The sequence below is a fragment of the Poromitra crassiceps genome (genome assembly GCF_964638095.1).
Source record: "Poromitra crassiceps genome assembly, chromosome: 7".
Classification (NCBI taxonomy): Eukaryota; Metazoa; Chordata; class Actinopteri; order Beryciformes; family Melamphaidae; genus Poromitra; species Poromitra crassiceps.
In genome coordinates this window covers 18,006,037-18,028,297 of record NC_139628.1, presented here as the reverse complement: position 1 = coordinate 18,028,297, position 22,261 = coordinate 18,006,037, and the positions used below count along the sequence as shown (strand labels likewise).

General features: G+C 43.6%; 1 protein-coding gene across 1 annotated transcript in view; it reads left to right on the top strand.

Annotated features, from left to right (window-relative positions):
* Positions 1-22,261, top strand: part of LOC310780023 (protein NLRC3-like) — a 65,474-nt gene that overhangs the window by 16,629 nt on the left and 26,584 nt on the right. The window contains exons 4-8 of the mRNA XM_083640557.1: positions 4,717-4,876; positions 5,477-5,749; positions 6,381-8,172; positions 8,827-9,000; positions 9,390-9,563. Coding sequence (XP_083496683.1) covers positions 4,795-4,876; positions 5,477-5,749; positions 6,381-8,172; positions 8,827-9,000; positions 9,390-9,563 — 2,495 coding nt within the window. The 5' untranslated portion in view covers positions 4,717-4,794. The remainder of the gene's footprint in view (positions 1-4,716; positions 4,877-5,476; positions 5,750-6,380; positions 8,173-8,826; positions 9,001-9,389; positions 9,564-22,261) is intronic.

The following is a 22,261-nucleotide window of genomic DNA, read 5'->3' as shown; positions in this document are numbered from 1 at the left end:
TGGGCGTGGACCAGCCCACTCGATATCTTGGTGTCGGTGCTACACGCAGCCTTAAGCATTACAACCACGCCTTTTAAGCGTAAAATTATGCACAGTCTGCTCATTGGGGAAGTGCAGTAAACGAGTCACAAGCTTGCCTTTTAAGCTCCAATTCCACGGAGCAATCCAGTAAAGCCAGACAAGCCAAGCGCTCTGCCCCCCCCCCTCCCTTCATTCCGTCTGTCGGTCTCCATATATAGGCAATTATTCTATATTATTATGCTTCTCAAACCAATCTAACTGCAGTTTAAATACTGCAAGCATGTAAATACGCTACACTATAGCAAGATCAAAGTGAAAAGAATGTTCTAAACGCATTGGCTAGCAAAAATGAAAGTTTTTCCAGAATGATATCGTTTTCTCTCCCCTGCTGCAGGTAGGATGATGCACATAAATATTAGCCTGACTCCACCAGACGGGGGCGGCATTGTTCCACAAATTCACAATCCACCTCAGTCTGGACCTGGCCTCAGATAGGCGTTCAAACCGGCCGCCACCCAGGCGCACCAATCAGCGTGAGCTACGGGCGGGCGGGCTTTAGGCGAGACCGGGTGTGACGCCACCGAGAGGCGCCTCTACGTTTGTAGTTCTTTCACTATTCAACATGGCGGCGGCTACCGAGGCTAGCTCCAGTGAGCTAGTCAAACATTCTATTCAAAACAATAAGCTAACATAAACGTTAAACACTTGATCTTACAGTGAGTACGAAACCGTAACTGTATTGCTGTAACGTTATCAACTATGAACGTTAGTAAACAAGACCTTGTTGTAGAATTTGGGGAGATAGCCTTCAGACCGTTGCTAGGCTGGGAGAACATAGCAGCCATCAGCTAGCTGTAAGGCTGCTACGTCATGAAGGGAAGTCGATCTGATTGGTTGGCGTTGGCAAGCCCAGACGGTGACAGACAGATGGTCCATCCAATCACCTGCCTAGTAGCTTGAAAAAAGTGACCGCCCTCTTCAGCAATTTAGCTTGGCCAAATCCAGATGGATGTTGGTTGTGAAACAAATGTGAACGAACTTACATCCATCTGGCAGCGTCAGGTTACATAAATATAGCCTACATTATGTAAAGTCATTGCAGAAATGTGTTTTTATTGTAAAACTAAATGTGAAGTAGGTAGTGTTGTCACGGTACTCGGTACTTCGGTACTTCGACGGTACTACATTGCTACGGTACTGAACGGTACCTGTTTTTCATGGTACCGAGGGTACCGAATTTACTTGGCTTCATGGACCCAGCCGCCAGCTAACGTTAGCCTGTCTGCCTGAGCAACACACATACATACTGCGCATACAGCCCCGCGCACTTCCGGGACTACGGTGTCCCCGAACGTCCACACGTAATCGCGAACAGTCATTCACAGCTTGTATGTTGACACAAGCAGTGCGCACAGGCGGCTGGCTACGGCTGCAGCAGGAGCGGCTGCTCCTATTCCAACAACTCAACTTGTTGAGAAGAAGAATGCAAAGAGTCGCATTTGGAAATATCATTCCCCAAAGCCCCATCTACAAAAAGTGTGAAAGGGAGTTCCAAACCAAACAATCTCGCCAAGCAGCTGAAAGACAGGCACCCAGACCTGTTCAAATAATTCAAGGTGGGTTACTTCTTTCAAACGGTGTAAAATAACACGTTTAACAACATATCAAACAGACCTTATCCTGTCACATTCGTTTTTGAGATAGCTGGCAATGCATTGTGTAACCAAAAAACGTTTGCGCTAACGTTAACGTAACGTTAACGTGTTTTGTAATGGAATCATTATGGGACCCGGCTAATACCTGGTACAGCGTTAGCTAGCATAGTGTAACGCGTGTGCAATGCAATGTTTGTAATGGAAACATTATGGGACAGGCTAATAGCCGAACTTAGCCTTAGTTCAACATGGCATCAAAATAAATACAAGCTTCAAATACAAGCTAAAAGGTGAAACATGTCCGTGCATTAAAACTAGCTACATAAAATTGCTTGCACTCTACATGTGTGTATGTGCAGTTGTCTCTATCATCTCTTTATTTTAGTAAATCTCACTGACGTTACTTTCCATTTAACAGTATGCGAGAGATGAAGATGAAGAGGAAGGCACAAGTCGCGGAGCCCAAAAGACCACCCAGCAGACAATTCCTGATGTTTTTGAAAAGCAGAGGAAATATGACAAGAACTCACATGAAGCAAGAAAGTGTGATAGGGCATTGGCAGAATTCCTATGCATCGATTAAATACCAATATACACCGTTGAAAAAAAAGGATTCCAGCAATTCTGTGAAATAAATTAAATTATAATATTTAATATAATAATAAAATTAAATACTTGAGGGCTACATGCCACTGGTGTTGCACTGTCTGTACTCACTGCCATACAGAGTTGAATGTAAGAAGAAGTAAGCAGAAGCACATTGTTTTGTTTTAAAGTTGAAGGCTACATGCCATTTGTTCATTGGAAATGGTTGCATACTTTAATAAAGGAGAATATGTTCAAGAAATATCAGTCTGTTTTTTTTACCGTGGTACCGAAATTGGTACCGAGTACCGTGGAAATTCACTAGTACCGGTACCGACTACTGAATTATTGGTACCGTGACAACACTAGAAGTAGGGCCAATTTATTAGAGCGGACATCACGGTATAGGACATGACAGTAGAACCGCGTTACGCTGTCACTTATCTAAATTACGTTAAATCTGCGAGGGATATACATTATATAGCCCCTAGGATGACATATATGTTTCACATAGGGTTGTGATTTGATTTCAACATTTTATTTTGTCCAATATTGAAATGTTCCACAATTGCAATTGTGTTAAGAGATCTACCACTTACCCTATTTAAGCTAATTTGGTTGCTATTTCTTCTCAAACGGCTTCGCCTCAATGCGCCTCAATGTATACTGGGAGATTTCACATCTGTGGCGTGCCTGTCTGCTGTCTGCTGTCTGATGCACGAGGGAGTGAGAGAGAGAGAGAACCGGCAAACTTTTTTTCCAGCAGTCGTATTGTGCCTGTCTGAAGAGCAAGAGAGAGGGAGTGACATAGAGAGAAGGGGGACAGAGAGTCAGATGACAGAGGAGAGCTCGGCGCAACCGGCGCACTGAATAGGCCTGGTTTTGAAAAGCGCTAAGCCCTAAATTAACGCCAGGGCGGAAGATATCGTTAGGCCGGTATTTAAGGCTGAAACGCCCATTCTGGCCTATTCTGGCACTGCGCCATGCCTGTTTGGCGTAAAGCGCATTTCGGGGCGTAAAGCCATGTTGCTATCTTCCCGAGGCAGGCGCAAGGCACGTTTTTTTGCGTTTAAGGCCAGTTTTTGCGCCTAAGGCCTGTGGGAGAATAGGGCCCTTTATGTTTACCAGGGGCGCTGCTTTTTCAGGAAGACCTTTACTGCAAAACATTTACAGAATTTCCTGTAAAACTAGTTGGTATGTAACCTGGTCTCCATCCTGCCTTTTCCGGTATAATACATCGTCATGTAGTAGTAGTAGTTCCAATAGATTCCATTCCCTTAGCACAGACCTGGGCAAAAGGCGGCCCGCGGGCCACATGCGGCCCGCGAGCGCCCCCTGTGTGGCCCGCGCTGGAATTGCAAAAAAAAAAAAAATTTTTTTTTTTTTTACAGTGCACCTGAATGCAACATGCAAGGTACCCGCTGAATAAGTGTCCAAATGTTCATGTTATTCTGGGCAATACTCCACTTCTGTTATAACATTTCAGTCTGGTATGGAATATCTTTCAGTAATCTTTATGACTAAAAGGCTAAAAGTAATCTAATGTGTAAGAAATGACTGTTCTACATTGAAGTAAAAATGGAAATAATTAACTTGTTGGTTTTGGATTTATTTAGCTTCAAGAGTGCATTTTTGTTCGTGTGACCCTCAACACAGGCTTTGAGAATCCCGGGCCACTTACCGATACTTATGCTTAAATTAACACTCATATTCTGGTTTATTTAAAGAAAAACATTTTGGCTAGTGGAAATTCTAATTGGCTGGTAACTTTAAAATATAGCAGCCATATTGGCAGGTGGTCAAAAAAGTTAATGACATAGGAGTGAGTGAGAAAAGGATCAAATATTGGTGTTATTTCGGCCCCCAACGCTCAGCAAAATCTGGCCCTCTGGTAGCGAGGACATTTTTTTGTAGCCCTCTCTATCATCAAAGTTCCTGGGTTACGGCATGACAATATTTGTTCGGCCCCCGGCAACAATCTGGGTTTCTCATGTGGCCCCCCATGAAAAATAATTGCCCACCCCTGCCTTAGCAGGATTATGGACGATTTTCTGAGACCCTGAGTAAACCATGGTTTATCGACAGGTGTGTATGCTATCTGGAGAAGTGGAGGAGCGTACCTATATGAGGAACCCCACCCCTATTTTACAATTGTAAAAACAAACCCTTGGAGAAAAAGTGTGGGAGCTCCGCTCCCCTGCGCTCCCACAGCACTACACCCCAGTGTATCTGTGTTACTGGATACAATCTTGCCTGGTTTCACAAGTGGAAAACAAATGTTGAAAGCAGAGTTCAATAGAGATAAGACAATTTGATAGGATAAATGTGGATCTGGTTGCTTATACACAGCGTGAAGTATCATCAATCAGCCTTTCAAAGTGTTCATGATTTCATTTGCTGAAGATTCTGCCTTTTTATTTTTTAATTAATTGTTTATATTGTATTTTTTTTACAGACCCTTTCTGACACTTTACAATAGATCAAGTTGGTTCTTGGAGTTGGATATTTCCTGTGATTTTATCAGGGAGCAACAATGGCGACGGATAAAGAGAAGGGCTTGCAAGCGCTGAAGGATTTGAAAGAGGAAGAGTTCAACATGAAGGATCTAATGCAGAGTTAAGTCATGGGAAGATTAAAAAGGGGACATTTGAAAAAAGATAGAACTTATCTAAACATGCCAACAATTTATATAAAGTGCAGGTTGTCATTGTATCTACATTTGTTGACCTACATCCAGACAATAGATGAGAGACAGGCCCTTGTGAGAGTATGTGTTCATTGTATTGTATTTGTCTTTATGTAATTTCTATGGATTTGAATAGACAGTGGGTGAATTCTCACTTTGGTTGCCTTGTACCTGTTGCATCATCACTTTATCCATAATCCCAGTAAAGAAGGTCCTCAAGGGTATCAGAAACTCTAATTAGATCAAGCAGCCATAGAACAGAATGATTAAAGGCAATTATCAGGAAAAGCACAAACAGCCTACTATTTCACCAGCCATAAATCTGACAATTGGATTATTTGTGATTTTGAAATATTAATTGATGGATTTCAGACAGTAACATTTTGGAGATAGAGAATAAGCAGACATAAACATATATGTTTCTAAGCCTTCATGTTGTAATCCTTCAGAAGCAAATTAGCCTGATATAAGCTGATTTTAGCCTGATCCTCACTCCAACCAGCTCATTTTTCATGCCCTTTCTCTTCAGAGCAACACTTTGTGGATGAACATCGGGATGAGCTGATCCAGAGAGTGGCGATGGTCGCACCGATCTTGGATAAACTCCTGAAGGAGAATGTTGTCACGCAAGAAGGCTACAACAATGTGATGTCTAAATCTACCACCCAGGAGCAGATGAGGGAACTGTATAAGTCACTGAATGCTAGTGGGAAAAGAGGCAAAGATATATTCTGTGATATCCTTAAGAAAGAGGAGAAACTTCTTGCAGAGGACCTTGAGAAACGGGACAATCAAGAAAATGGTAAGTTGGACAGTGATTAACAGAAGAACATCTAAGACCAAGGGGCACTTAATTGGGTGGAAGGTATGGGCAGAAATAGATGTTATGGAGTAGAATACTCTTCAGTTTATTGCATATTATATATATTGTTATGTATATGTGTACTATTTGTGAACATGTACATGGGTTCGCTGCATGTATCCCCAAGTCTGCTTTGTAGACACCTTGCTTGTTTCGGGTTAGTGCTTGATTATTATTATTATTATTAGTGATTGAGTAATTGATGTGCTGCCCCAGCCATGATAGACTCCTCCCTGTGGCTACCAGCCTACTTAAGCCTGTTACAAGCAGCTGAGACCATGGCTGACGATGGTCTGGAGACCAAAACGTTATTTTTTATTTTTTATGTTTGTATCACTTGTCACTTTTTTTTGCATTATGGTGAATTAAAGCCGGATTTTTTGCATCCGTATGCCTCATTTTTTTAAAGTGTCCGAGGCCTCTTCACTCTTTGTTTGGACTATTTACTTGGCCTCACGCACCTTGAGCAATTGGTTGTAAGCCTGAGTTTTAAATGTGTAAATTATCAGTAAATGATTGCATTACTCTTTACTTGCCTCTCATTGATTTACTCTGTTGTTTATTCATTTAGAAACGTCTGCAGAGTGTCAACGTCAACACAAATGTAACCTGAAGGAGAGGTTTCAGGTTTTGTTTGAGGGGATTGCTAGAGCAGGAAACCCAACACTTGTGAATCAGAATTACACAGAGCTTGACATGACAGTGGGAGAGTGTGGAGGTGTCAATGCTGAACATGAGATCACACAGATTGAAGCAGCATCCAGAAGCCAGAGACCAGAAACACTAATTAAATGTCAAGACATCTTTAAACAGTTATCTGGAAGAGATAAACCAACCAAGACAGTGATGACACAGGGAGTGGCTGGCATTGGGAAAACAGTATTAACAAAGAAGTTTACTCTGGACTGGGCTGAAGACATAGCCAACCAGGATATAGAGTTCACATTTCCATTCACTTTCAGAGAGCTGAACCTGCAGAAAGATAAAGTGTGCAGCTTGGTGGAGCTTATTCATCGCTTCTTTCCTAAGACCAAAGAAGCTGGAATCTGCAGGTTTGACAAGTTTAGCGTTGCGTTAATCTTTGATGGTCTGGATGAGTGTCGACTTCCTCTAGACTTCCAGAAGAACGAGATCCTGACTGATGTTACAGAGCCAGCGTCACTGGACATGCTGCTGACAAACCTCATCAGGGGGCATTTGCTTCCCAAAGCTCGCATATGGATAACCACCCGACCTGCAGCAGCCAATCAGATCCCTGATGATTATGTTGACGTGGTGACAGAGGTGAGAGGCTTCAATGACCTACAAAAGGAGGAGTACTTCAGGAAGAGATTCACAGATGAGGAGCAGGCCAACAGAATCATCTCCCACATCAAGACTACACGAACCCTCCACATCATGTGCCACATCCCAGTCTTCTGCCACATGATTGCTAATGTTCTGGAGTCTGTGGTGAATACCAATAAGAAAGAAGACCTTCCCAAGACCCTGACTGAGATGTACATCCACTTCCTGGTGATTCAGACAAAACGGCAGAACGTCAAGTTTCATGGGAAAACTGAGAAAGATTCACACTGGACACCAGAGAATAAGAAGATGATTCTCTCTCTGGGAAAACTGGCTTTTGAGCAGCTGGAGAAAGGCAACCCGATCTTCTATGAAGAAGACCTGAAAGAGTGTGGCTTTGATATCACATCAGCCTCAAAGTACTCAGGAGTGTTCACACAGATCTTTAAAGAGGAGCGTGGTGGGTGGGGGGACAAGGTGTTCTGCTTTGTCCATCTGAGCCTTCAGGAATTTCTGGCTGCTGTTCATGTCGTCTCATTCATCGATTCTGGTGTCAATCTGCTGTCAGACCCACAATCAAAATCCTCGTGGTCTCTGAAGTTAGGAGTCAAATCTAAACCAAATGTCTACCAGAGTGCTGTGGACAAGGCCTTAGAGAGCCAAAATGGACACCTGGACTTGTTCCTGCGCTTCCTCATGGGCCTTTCACTGCAGACCAATCAGAAACTCCTACGAGGCCTGCTGACACAGAGAGCAAGTAGCTCACAGACCAATCAGAAAACAGTCCAGTACATCAAGGAGAAGATAAAGAAGAATCTGTCTCCAGAGAGAAGCATCAATCTGTTCCATTGTCTGAATGAGCTGAATGACCGTTCTCTAGTGGAGGAGATCCAACAGTCCCTGACATCAGGAACTCTCTCCACAGGCAAACTCTCCCCTGCTCATTGGTCGGCTTTGGTCTTCATCTTACTGTCATCAGAAGAAGAGTTAGACGTGTTTGACCTGAAGAAATACTCTGCTTCAGAGGAGGCTCTTCTGAGGCTGTTGCCAGTGATCAAGGCCTCCAATAAATCTGTGTAAGTGCTTAAAAAACTGGATAGATTGAAACAAGGAGAATATCAATGCTCTTGTTTGTCTCTATCACTAATTGCCAGACACTCACTCACTGATTCCCCATTGTTGAAACAGACATGTGTGGGTATTGGCCATAGGGATAGGTACGTGCTAGAGAGCCGGGATTTGAGGGGTGTGTAGGGTTATTGACTAGGGACCTATGTGTGGTGTTTGGGGGGAGGGGTCATAGGGATATGAAGTAGGTGACATATAACAGTGACATATTATGTGTGTTGCTTGGGGGGGCGGGGGATCGAGAGAGTGCTGTGGTCTAAAAGGTTTGTGCTCGTTCAGGAGCTCACACTCACACATACATGTACATTCATACCTGCAAGCTGACCAGTACAACTACAGTCTGATCTGCTCACCACAGGAGCATTTGGGGTGAAGGGCCTTGCTCAAGGGCACCTCAGTGGTGGTAATGCTTTCCACTTTCCCCACCCAGATTTACCCTGCCCTTTAGTACAATTTTCAAAATTGTGAACTATGAACATGAACTACTTCATTTAAAGCTGTGTGAAATGAACTTTGGGCTAGCTTTTATGTGAACTTGCACAATAGTGGACAGCAGTCTGGGTCCGGCTTAACTAGGCTTGCCTGGTCTTGTTCTCCTTCAGGCTGAGTGACTGCAATCTGTCAGAGAGAAGCTGTGAAGCTCTGGCCTCAGTTCTCAGCAGCCAGTCCTCTAGTCTGAGAGAGCTGGACCTGAGTAACAATGACTTGCATAATTCAGGAGTGAAGCTCCTCTGTGCTGGACTGGAGAGTCCACACTGCAGACTGGAGACTCTCAGGTAATATCCATTCACTTTTTCCTTTTCCCCTTTTTTCAATTGAATTGACACATTTCTCCGAACTATGGTCTGTGCTGACCTGAACTGTGTTGGATTTTTTTCTGCTTAATTTTTAAAAGTTTTGATGTCAACATGTAGCACTCTTGTAACTCCTGTCAATTACTTTCCATGACGATATTTCACCATTCCCTCTCCTTGCATCATCAGTTGATGCAAGTTGATGCAAGGATTGCAAGGATGAATTTGACTGTATTGTGCAACTATTTTACAGCTGTATACATAAAGATATCGAACATATAGCTTGCTTTGGTGTGTGTGTGTGTGTGTGTGTGTGTGTGTGTGTGTGTGTGTGTGTGTGTGTGTGTGTGTGTGTGTGTGTGTGTGTGTAGGCTGTCAGCCTGTATGGTCTCAGAGGAAGGCTGTGCTTCTCTGGCCTCAGCTCTGAGCTCCAACCCCTCCCATCTGAGAAAGCTGGACTTGAGCTACAATCATCCAGGAGCGTCAGGAGTGAAGCTGCTTTCTGCTGGACTGGAGGATCCACACTGGAAACTGGACTCTCTCAGGTATGGAGAGGCAATATCTGCTAGATCAGACCTGGGCCACATGCGGCCCGCGAGCGCCCCCTGTGTGGCCTGCGCTGGAATTGCAAAAAAAAATATATATATATACATATATATATATATATATATATATATATATATATATATATATATATATATATATATATTTTTTTTTTTTTTAGATTTTTTTTAAAGATTAAAGATTACTGAAAGATATTCCATACCACACTGAAATGTTATAACAGAAGTGGAGTATTGCCCAGAATAACATGAACATTTGGACACTTATTCAGCGGGTACCTTGCATGTTGCATTCAGGTGCACTGCAAAAAAAAAAAAAAAAAAATATATATATATATATATATATATATATATATATATATATATATATATATATATATATATATATATTAACAGGACAACACACTAATAAACAAGACACAAATCACCAGTTACCTACCCTAGCCAACAGCAGTATGAAGCATGTCATTGGGGTTTTCAAGTGGGCACCTTCCGAAACCGATGTTTCGTTAAGTTAGGCCCACAACACCTCAAGAAGGCTTAACGGTGTAATCCAGTGTCTTGGAAACACCCCCCTCCATGCTACCACCGCACAACTGCATATTACAAGACCAGACCTTATTTCCAGCTTAACATGCTGTTTTACTCAGCCAAATAACATTGGTTTCATTCTGATCCCCCTAGAAGATATTCAGATCCAAGTAGAGTCCTTGAAAACTGGCCAAAACAGGCATAAATGGGGCATATGTCGTTCACACTGTAAATAACATATTTCCTGTCACAACGTGGTTCATTATGGTTGTTATATAATTATGAGAACATGAATTAGCTATGTAACAACCCTCCATGCTGCCGACAGCCTGCTCTGTTTGTTGTCCGAGTGTCCGTCACATACGTAGATAACACTTCCCGCTTTATCTCCCATTGTTGTTTGTAATCGATATATGTGACACGTTCTGGTAATTTCAGTACAAAGTGGTCCGAGGTCATTTTTCAGTGTTTTACAGATTATGAAACTGCTGTAAGCTTTCAAATGCTGTGTCACACATCGAAATCTGAAAATTATTGAAGAAGATATGCTCATTTGAATGTTGGTACACCTCAAATCAAGTTTCAGAGAAACATAGCCTCAAAGATTGACCACTTTTCCCCTCTGGGCCAGCCAGGTAATTGGGAGTGAACAATAGCTACTTATTTACATTAACCACTCCCCATTCACTCCAGCTGTCATCACTGTCACAGGTCACATGTCAACAGCAAAAAGGGGGGTACTTATTTTCACTATAATTCCATCCACAAGTAACATAATGATAGAATGTAGGGCTATTTTGGTCATGGGTTTCATACACTTTCTGTAATAAAACATCTAAAAGCAAAACTCTTATCAAATGGGGGTCCGTGGTCTAATATTTGTCAGTTTAGGGGTCCTTGATGTGAAAAAGTTAACTACTGTCTGAAGTGACCTTGACCTTTTCTTTAAAGTTACAAGTAAGCAGATTCCAGGCATATTGGGGTAAATGAATGCAAAACTCTAGTGTCATTGTACTTGGAACAATATAATGAATAATATAATAATAATAATAATAATAATAATAATGGTAATAATAATAATAATAATAATAATAATAATAATAATAATAATAATATACCCACAAAACTACTTTTACTTTAAACTTATTGAATTTTCTTGCAATTTCTGTGGACTATAAAAATAAACAATCTGTCATTTATTTTATCATTGCATGTATAGCATTTAATAAGACTACTAGCCTATAAAAAATAAATGGAAGAAAAAAATAGATTTTTTTTCGCTTTTATTTTTGTTTTTGCTGAAAGGTAAATGTTTTATGGTCAGTCACGATTCTCTGGAAGACTGGTTGGCTTGGTTCAAGCCTTAAACCCATTACATAGGCTACATATTTTTCTAAATGTCTATGGAGAAAATGAATGAGGAATTCACTTCTGGGGCAATGTCAGACAGCCACCAGCACTTAGCATTAGCGTTAGCTTGTTAGCTGCTAGCTGTGACTTCATCTGTTACCAGGGTTGGGTAGGTTACTTTTAAATAGGAATCCCTTAAAGTTACTTGTTACTCGTTAAAAATTGTACTTAGTAACGTAATCTGATTACCACTATTTAAAAGTAAAGTAGGGATTACTTTCAGTTACTTTTGGATTACTTTTTTTTTTTTATCCAGGAATGTCCCATTGGGATACAAGATCTCTTCTTCCAGGGAGTCCTGGTCAAGAGTCCTGGCTAAAACCCTTATTTAACTAGATGAAGCATGTTTTACCATTGATAACCAGATAAGAATGTTTATACCAACATGAAGTTAAGGAGAATACAACAAGAGTTATTTTTAAGACCACTTTAATTTACGTTATGGGTATTTTTCATGATGTGGAGTGGAAGACGCAGCTTGTTGCTTTAATCTTGAAACACGACGTGAAACACTACGCCGGGACACACATCTTGCTTCTGCGTGGCGTCTGCGTGGCGTTACCTGTTGATTTTCATTTCGGCGCCCATGTTAACAGGTTACAGCAGCCACACCACCGGCATCAGACGCGCGTCTCACGCCTACATTCCACTAGGTCCGTGTTCGGTCCGTCTGCGCTGCGGTACGGCATCGGAGCCGATACGTTTCCACTCTAATCATTGTGTCAACTCCCACCTACTCCGCTGCGTTGCGTGTCTACTCCGTCCCAGCTCCGACGATCCGGAGCTCTCCGAAAAAGATACGCAAGGCTTCTATTTTCACGGATGACGGAGCAAAGCCGCAGCAAGTTGGGCGGAGCCAGGCATGAAATCAACAGGGCAGAGGTGTTTACAGCATTCAATATCAAGCCAGAGGACAAACATGTATGAGGAAAAGTTCATAATTGAAGTGGAAAACCACAAAATAATATATGACACAACACATCCTTTTTACAAGGACAACACCAAGCAAGCCCACCCCTCCTCTGCTTCTCCAGTTGGGAACAATGATCTTCTGCCTGTTTGTTGTTGCATTTATCCCACATACAAATTGGCTCGCTCGATTTTACCGTGATAACCTGTCGGTCTCGTCACTCTAGCTGTCTGACTTGCGGAGCAGAGCCGTGACGTGCTCTGCACGCAGCCGGTTAGTGTTGGCGCAGCACAGAGCACGTAGCAAAACCGGAGAACAGCTGCAACGCAACGCAAATGCAACCAGTGCAATCCCGGCGTCAGGCGCGTGTCTTGCGAGGTGTGAGACGCGCGTCATCTAGAGAATAGAAGCAACGCCTATTTTTCCTTTTACCGCGCGCGGGTCTCTAGCGTGTCTCTACACAAATAGACACAAAAAGACATTAAAATGATATTTTACAGGGGCAGCCACAGCCAATCAAGGCTCGTTTTGATTTGAGACGGAGGATGAGCTGAGCTCACAGCTGCAGTTCTCCTGCCCTCTGAAAACCACATAGGCTACAACGTGGCTTCGTTCCTCCCCTCCCCACCACACACACACAGACACACACACACACACAAATCATACTGCCTCGATTCTGAAGTGAGCCCAAGCGATCTTCAGTTAAAATCATCATTGTATTGTTTATAGCAAATTTAATAAAAGGTAAACTCTATAGGAAGACAGTTGGCAGACAGACAGCAGCGCGCAGCAGCCACGCTGCCTGTGTGGATGCCGCGGGCGTGCCAGCCGCAGCCAGCACGCCCCGCACACGCACTGGTAGGTACACGCAAGATGTGTGTCCCGGCCATGAAAGTAAAAACCTCTCGCCCCACCATGCAGACTAGAGCAGCGTTTGTCAGCACGGGAGGCGGAGAAATTCAATGCAGATTTTCCACTGCCTGGTAGCTCGTAACGTTCAGCTGACAGCCCCACACACAAGCGCCTTCCACATGGATTCTACTGAAAATGTTCAGTAGAATCCATGTGGAAGACGCTTGATCTGTCTAAACACTGAGCGAACGTAATAGTGAAATGCTTGTTATATTTCCATGACGTGAATGCACTCGTGGGAGGAGGCATGCCTCTGTCATCATGAATGCTGCCTGCAGCTGCTGCTGTTGCTCCGCCTCGCTCGTCCTCGTCACAGTCAGTCACTGGCACCAGCCACAGTAGGCTACCCCGTTTTTTGTTGTTATTTTGTAAAATTAATGAAGAGGCAAGGGCGAATGTAATCCCCCCTGTAACGCCGTTACTATACCCCCGTTACTGTAATCTAGATTACACATCTTAAAATGTACTGTGACAGATTACAGTTACCGTTTATTTTGTAATCAGATTACGTAACGGCGTTACATGTAATCCGTTACTCCCCAACCCCGTCTGTTACTGCAGTCAAACAATGTTAGCTACATAAGTGTAACAGTTCAAGTGAATTTATGTCATATTCATGGTAAACATGAGCCCTCTTGCACGCAGCAACACACACCGTTTTAATGTTACGTTTAGTAGCGTAGAGTGAGCATTGATAAGAAGCATCAACTAGTCCATTGTTCCATTGCAACAGCGCACAAGAGACCCGTCATTTTGGGGCGCGACAAGCTTCTATTGTCCCCGTTTTCTGCGCCACATTGGCCGGGCTGCTGTCGTAAATGGTAGCTTCTTTCCTTCAATACTCTTCATTACTGTTTGACGATACACACATCAGAACGCAATACTAAATCCAGTGGCGGCCGGCCACTAGAGGGCGCCAGGGTGCCGCCCCACCTACGCACATAGGAGGGGGAAATAAAACGTATATATATATATATATCTTTTTTTTTTTATGAGCGAGGTGAATATTATAGTAAGTAGCCTATATAATCTGCAATAAATATGTAGATTCATAATGAATGATCTATATGTGTACTGTTTTGGGTCAACTACTTTCTGCCATGGATGGTGTCCGGGGACTTCCGGCTTCCACCAGTGCTAAGGCAGGATCTGTGTAAATTGCACATGCGCTGTTCGCTCTCAAAACAAAGGGATTCGGGGTGCTTGTATCTAGCGACCATGTGGAGGTGGGGCCAGGTAGAGCGACGGCAATGCATTCTTGACAAACTCTATTTGCATGCACGAACATGCTTTCCTCATAGGTAATGTAATGTAACTCATTCACATCCTGTGGCAAGTCCTTCTTCCAAAGTGTTTATGCCATGTGCTTTTCAAGTAAATATGGATGCTAAAGGGAAGTTTGATGCAGAGATCAGAGGGCTGCTGACCAGGTTACTGTCTATTTCTGTAATCTGCTCCGTGATTGATATGCCTACTAATCTGTTGCCCATATGATTCAGAAGGTAGGCTACTAGTAGGCTAACGTCCGTTACTACTTGATTGATTTAGGGCTGGAGTGGATGATAATTCAATAGCCTATTATTGTTTGTTGTCTTTCAGTAGAATCATCGTGATGATATGAAGTTATTTTAATAGTGACATTTCTGCTGTCTAAATTGATGATGACAAGCAAATGTTACTTAAAAACTGATCAAATGAGGTATCGCAGGAATATTATTTGAAAATGTAAGGTTTGTTTGACATCACCATTCAGTTCAATGAGATGAACACTGATTTTGCATACGTGAAACATATGATATTGATATTGAGAATAATCCTTATGATTATCATATTGATTTCAACCCCATTGTCCAGGCCTATAGGCTATTTGGTATAGCCCTCCCTGGACAAAAATGCACCAGCCGCTACTGACTAAAACCCACGTTCAACCATAACTAGATGGTCGCACAGTCCCTAAAACAGGAACAAGACCAGGGTTTGGAAGTAACGGATTACATGTAACGCCGTTACGTAATCTGATTACAAAAAAACGGTAACTGTAATCTGTCACAGTACATTTTAAAATGTGTAATCTAGATTACAGTAACGGGGGTATAGTAACGGCGTTACAGGCGGGATTACATTCGCCCTTGCCTCTTTATTAATTTTACAAAATAACAACAAAAAACGGTGTAGCCAACTGGCGAAATGATCTTGTGATAATAAGAGCGGTATGTCAGCTTCATGTGTGGGCGTGCCGATTTCCCCCTCTCCCCTCTCTGCTGCCTGCTCGCTCTCTGGCCAGTCCTTCAGTCCTCCTCCTTCAGTCAGCAGCCTGACAGGGACACAGACAGCTCTGAGAGTCTTCTAAGCCGCCCAACGCTTGTTGAGAAAGCAAATGCACGAAGCGAAATGTGGAAGTATTTTGCATACGTTGCCGACAGCGAAGGCAAGCCCGGACACATCAAACGAAGCCAGTCTGTAAAAAGTGCTTCAACGCGACGCAGGTGAACGGATAAACATCGAACCAGCCAGGCTATTTCTCTCAGACAGGGATCCCAACTTCTTCAAATATTTCAGTTCAAAGACTGGTTAGCGAATGTGAATGATACAACATACATGCCCTCTTAAGTCAAACGAGTGTGATTTATTGTGTGACAAGCGAACTTATTTCAGCATCGGAGTTTTGCCGACCCCCAAAATAAGGAGGATTCCCCATCCAAGTGCACATGTCACTCCCCACCCGCTCTGCAGTGCCGCCCCGCCCCCCAACATACAGGCTATTTGACTGCTATATTCACACATGGAGCGCTCAGGTGTGAAGGGAAATTCCAGGAAATGGCCGATATTGATTTACAGGTAATTTTCCTGTAGGCATGTGTGAAAACGGCTTTAGTGTTTCACGTCGTGTTTCAAGATTAAAGCAACAAGCTGCGTCTTCCACTCCACATCATGAAAAATACCCATAACGTAAATTAACACGTTCACTGCCAACGACGTGTTAACACGTTTTCAGAATCCAGCTGTTGACTGCCAACAGAATCGATTTTTTTTTTTTGACGGTGGGATGTGCATCTAACCCTTTTACATCTCTTATATAAGTATTGGACGTGTACAACGTGTACAACCCATTCCACCGACCCACTAAGTGGCGACAAGGAAGGAGGAAGGCAAGCAAAAAGCAGTGTGACGAAGCCATTCTCATGAAAATGGATTGGCGAAAACGCTTTCGTTTTCGCGCTGATTGCTGGCAGTGCGGGATTGCAAACTTGCATAATAGATTACGGATGGAACACACTTTGAAACACGCAGCATAAATATGACCAGAATCGCAAAAGCTTCATCAAAGCTCTCAACCAAAACTCCAAGAAGCGAGCGAGTCCAACCAGACTTCCTCAAAGAGCGGCCGCGCAGACAGGCTCACAGCCGCACAGCAGCAGCAAAGCAGTGAGACTGGTGACAAGCTTGTGGTGCAGCAGGCCATTTTGCCTTGCAAAATAGCACCAAATTGGAAACAGCCATAAAAGGCTTTTAGAATGGGATTTTCAACCCATTCTTTTTTGTTTCTTTTTCGCTCTAATTTAGAGTAATTTAATTTCTATTCAGAAATTTATTTGAGAGGTCGAGAGTATGAGAAAGTGCATTTGCACAGGTAGGGAAGTGCTTGTGACACGGCGCTGCAGCCAAGAAGAACGCCCACGGAGGGAGGAGTTGGAAGCAGAGTGGAGTTTCCTGCTGTTATGGAGGAAATTACTGTTCAAAACTATTGTTTAGGTCTTACTGATGCCAAAAATGAATGGTTAAAGTGACTGTTCTATCGAATTTCACAAAAAGCCGTTTATCTCTGAATATTTTTTCTGACGCTGAAACCATGCTGTATTCAACTGCTAATGCTTACATAACTACTAACTCTACAAACTAACTCTTTTAGACAGAGAAAGCACACATTCTATTAGTTCTTTTTAGATGATTGGTGTTCACGAAGTCCTAACAGAAAATAATCCTCGGCTCTTGTAAAATGAGCCTAGAATCCTCAAAAAAAAACCTTGGCAGAACCTACCTACAGCATTGAAAAAAGGCTGGCAGTCAATGTGTTAAAGTGGTCTTAAAAATAACTCTTGTTGTATTCTCCTCAACTTCATGTTGGTATAAACATTCTTATCTGGTTATCAATTGTAAAACATGCTTCATCTAGTTAAATAAGGGTTTTAGCCAGGACTCTTGACCAGGACTCCCTGGAAGAAGAGATCTTGTATCCCAATGGGACATTCCTGGATTAAAAAAAAAAAAGTAATCCAAAAGTAACTGAAAGTAATCCCTACTTTACTTTTAAATAGTGGTAATCGGATTACGTTACTAAGTACAATTTCTAACAAGTAACAAGTAACTTTAAGGGATTCCTATTTAAAAGTAACCTACCCATCCCTGAACAAGACATAATGATAGTTAGGGATCATGATTAAACTCACCTAGGACTAGGTGAGGAGAGGTGTTCTGCACTTCCTGCATCAGTAAATGTTGTTGTGTTGTCCAGAGGTGTAGTGCTATCTAGAGAAGTGGGGGAACGCACCTATATGGGGAAAACCTGCACACGCACAGGTCCCAACAAAGCAGCTGGTCCGAAAAATGAAAGGATGTTTGGCTGCCTTTTTCATCTTTACTTGTTATAGTGAGATAGCCTACTGGTGGAAAAAAAATGTTTTGATGCTGAAAAAGCCAGTAGCTGTTTCAGTAGCCTATAGCTTTTATTAAACTGAGGTTTCCCCCGCGCTGTAGCTAGTTAACTCATTGAGTGCCAGCCACTTTTGGAGAATGGACGGTCCCAGTGCCAGAGTTTCAGAGCGTTTTCAGTGATTTCTCGAGGCCCACAGAATATTGTGTGATATTACTATGTAAACACAGAACACGCCCAAAGAACGATGAGACTCTCTTCTATCATCAGCAAAAAAAAGTTTATTGATATCATTTTCCCTTCTTTAGTTATCAGCCGGAGAAGATAGGTTGATTTCAGCAAAAACAGACGTTTCCATCTAGAAGCTGAGATAATGAGCCTTTTGTGAAATGAAGCATTTCAAGCAAATCACTGACTCTGAAGCTAATATTTTCTGACCTGAAACATCTGAACAGTAATTTCCTTCAATAAAACAGCACCCCCACCCCCCTCAACTCCAAACTCCTCCTCCGTGGGAGTGTCTCTGGTGGCTCTGCTCCCTCTGCTGCGTGTGTCAGGCGAGTCTCTGCTGCCTGCTATGGCAGGCTCTGCTGCCTGCGGATCCATGTTCGGATGGCGGCCACTCGTCGGGGGAGTCTGGATTGGGCTCGCTGAGTTCGTCTGCGTTTCTGGGGTTTCGGTTGTGAGCTGGGATGAAGCTGCGTCTGATTCTAGGCTTTCTGCTGCGCGTTTCAAAGTGCGCTGCACCCAGTCTATTTTCGGAGCGCTCCGCCTTGTGCGCCGGCTCCCAGCGCGACACTGAAAAGCCAAACCATTCTCATGAGAATGGTTTGGCTTTGGTTTTATTTTCTGGCGGCTAATCGTGTGGAGAAACTATGCAGCAGAGACAGAGGGGCTCAGTTGTGGGAGCGGATTGGCTGCTGTTCGCAGCTAACGTTGGCTCCAGCCAGAGCAATCTGTGCCGCTCTGGCTCATGCATCGGTTTCTCTTTCATCACGGCTTTTTCTGCTGTTTTTCCTCAACTTTCTCTAATCTGGAGAGCACTGTCGCCACCTAATGGGTCCGTAAAATAGGTTATACACCTTCAATAGCTACAATATTTTTACAGGAGATGCATGAGGCTTTGATCCACGTCCCACCGTCAAAAAACGCAATTGACGCCGATCGACGTCATTGGCACTCTACGTTACTATTTGATTTGACGCTGATCGACGTCATTGGCACTCAATGAGTTAAGGTGGAATGTTTCCTTTTTCTTCAAGCCACGAGTTGATGCTGTGTGAATCATTCAGCCCACCTTAAATATAGTTAAGGTGGAATGTTTCCTTCTTTCTTCAAGCCGCGAGTTGATGCCATGTGAATAATTCAGCCCACCTTAAATATAGGACGAATGACAACGTTGCCAAGTTTCACTAATTTGATTGGCTCGACATGCACACGCACACTGACACACACACAAAACACCCCTTGGAGAAGTATGGGAACGCCGTTCCCCCGCATTCTACGGGCACTACACCTATGGTGTTGTCTACAAGTGTGTCTTTTTGTTGTTTGCGTTCTGTCGGTCTTGTGAATAAAATCTGTCGTTCCTCCATGTTGTCAGATGAAGTGGCCAGACTGCACTCGTCTTGCAGATAAAGTTTCAATAATTTTCATCCACACAGACTGTCCTCTCAGTGGCTCTCCTCTCCTCCTATTGTCTCTTGAGTCTTGTAAACAGAGCTGCTCCCCGCCCCCATGAAACACGCTGAATTCTATTGTGGCTCATTGGCCGACACTCGGAACAATAGCAGACATTAAGCAAGTGAAACGACGCATGCAAATGAATACCAGCTGTGTCGAGCGAGAAGGAATTCCTCTCTCAGAGTCGGTTTTTATCTTACAAAATATACCTATTTACTGATTCTAAAACGACTCCATTTTATGTGGAATGGATAGTCCATGCTCTTCTTTGTGTAATAATAAAAAAAAACGAAAAACTTTTTTTCACAAACCAATCTTTCACCTCCAATTGCGCGATTTCTATCTGCCGAGGTTGTACTGAAATTACCAGCGCTGGTCACATATGGCCTTATTCCATACGAGCGGCAATTGAATTGAATCCTTCAAAATCTTGAAATCAGATCATATCTATAGGCTAGGCATGCTGCTAAGCTACACAACACAACAGACGGAGTCAACTCTGACCTGACCCGGATGTGCTTCAGAAGAAAAAGCGAGAAACACTTCTGTTTGGTAACAGAAGAAGAAGAGAAAACCACAGAAGAAGAACATAAGCACATCCGGGGCAGGTCAGAGTTGACTCCGTCTGTTGTGTTGTGTAGCTAACAACCATAATGAACCACGACGTGGCAGAAAATACATTATTTACAATGTGAAAAACATCATATTTTAAGCTGGAAATAAGGTCTGGGGTGTAAAAAACAGGAATTCTCCTTTAAGGCCGATGCCTTCCCTCTCTCTGATTCCCTCAGTTGCCGCTGAAATGACACTCTCCGCTAAAGCGATCTTATCTGACCTCCCTGACATGAGTGCCAAGGTGGCCGTCATGAAGGGGATTGAGCTCCCCCCAGCAGGCATAGCCTGCTCTGAGGTGATGTATGTAATGAGCCTGCCGTCGAAGCCCACCTTCTCTTCTGGCCCAGCATACCAGATAGCAGCATACAACTAAAGGAGTGTGCTTTTGCTGAACCCAGCAAAGAAAAAACCCCGGCAACGAGGTGGGCTGACATTAGGAGTGTAGCTGGCGAAACCGACTCCGGTTTTCCCTCTGTCACACCTCTAGAAGCCAGCCTGGTGGCTATCCTCCTTTCCAGATCAGCTCTCTTTGGGCACTGCAAATTGACACCCACCGCTGACAGAGATGTGACCTATGCCAGCTAACGAAGAAATCTTATCGGTGTGCAGCACAGACGATGGCAGCACAAAACAATACGGTACTGCTGGCCTCAGCCGGCTCCGCTCTCATTGTCCTAAACAATGAGAGCGGCGTTCCCCCCCGAGATTGCCACTGAGGTGGGGAAATATATGATGGCGATTCTCCAGCTGGCCCAGGCATCCACCGTCAACTCTTCCCGAATCATAGTCTGGCAGACACAGATACAAAGAAACATCTGGCTAAACAACTCTCATATTCCACCCAACGTTCGTAAAACTCTGTTTGATAGCCCTATTTCCCCTGATGGGTTATTTGGCCCAAAACGACAGAATGTAGTGAGCCCTATCCAACAAGCTACAGAGGAGGAGGAGAGACTACACAAACTGTGTAGTCTAGCCACCTAGCCTTCAACCAGTTGTGTAAGCTGTGATTATGGGCAAAGCAAACTGCCACAAAGCCCCAGCGAGAAAGGCATGGAAGAAGCCGCCGGCAAACTGCGGCTCCAGCCCCAGCTCCAAGCCGTTGGCATGAGCGCTCCGCTCCCCGCTCTCCAGCTGCAGCCAAGCACGCTCAAAGCACGCTCAACCCACCGGCGCTAAGGGCCTCACCAAAGGAAGAACAGCCGCCCAGCCCGAGATGGGCCCAGTTCCGCCGCTCCCTCTCCTAAGCGAGGCGGCTGGACCTAGCAAGGTCAAAAGAAACATCTGACTTCCCGGTTGAGACCCAAAGACATAAAGGCCCTTTTAAGGGCCGCCACCTTTTCAATAAAGAGCTTATTATTCTCAACCTAAGCATACCACCGTCTCCGTTAGAGCGACTGTGAAAACCAGTTTAGTGCCGGGTGTTTGGCTACTCTTCACCAGAGTCATAAAAAGTGCCCTAACAAATGCCCATGTTCAAAGAAACTCTGGTTTTGTGTAGGAGGGTAACACAGTGTGCGGTCTTATTGCCCAGGCATAACACCGCGATCATCCGCTCACCTAAAGCGGTCAGAACAGCACCACCGGCCAAGCGGCGTAATGTCTGGATAACAACGGAGTCTAACCCGCTAGATAATAAAAAAAAAAAACATACAGTATGTCCTCAACCCCCTCTCTCTTAAAAAACTAAGATAATGGGGATAAAGCGTATAATGTTTCAAGCTTGACGGCGCCTACAGAAAAATACTCTTGCGGTTTTTGCCGTCATGAAACTACAATGCTTTCCAAACTACCAGAGCCTCAGCGTAATGTTGAATGGCAGCAGAGTTTGATATAAAACCTGAAATATCACCAGCTTGATATTAAAAGAAACAACATAAGTTTTTACCCCCTCTCCCTCTTAACTAGAGATATCGGGGATGAAGGGTAAATGTGTTTTCTGATAGTACACAAGCTTGACGGCGCCGA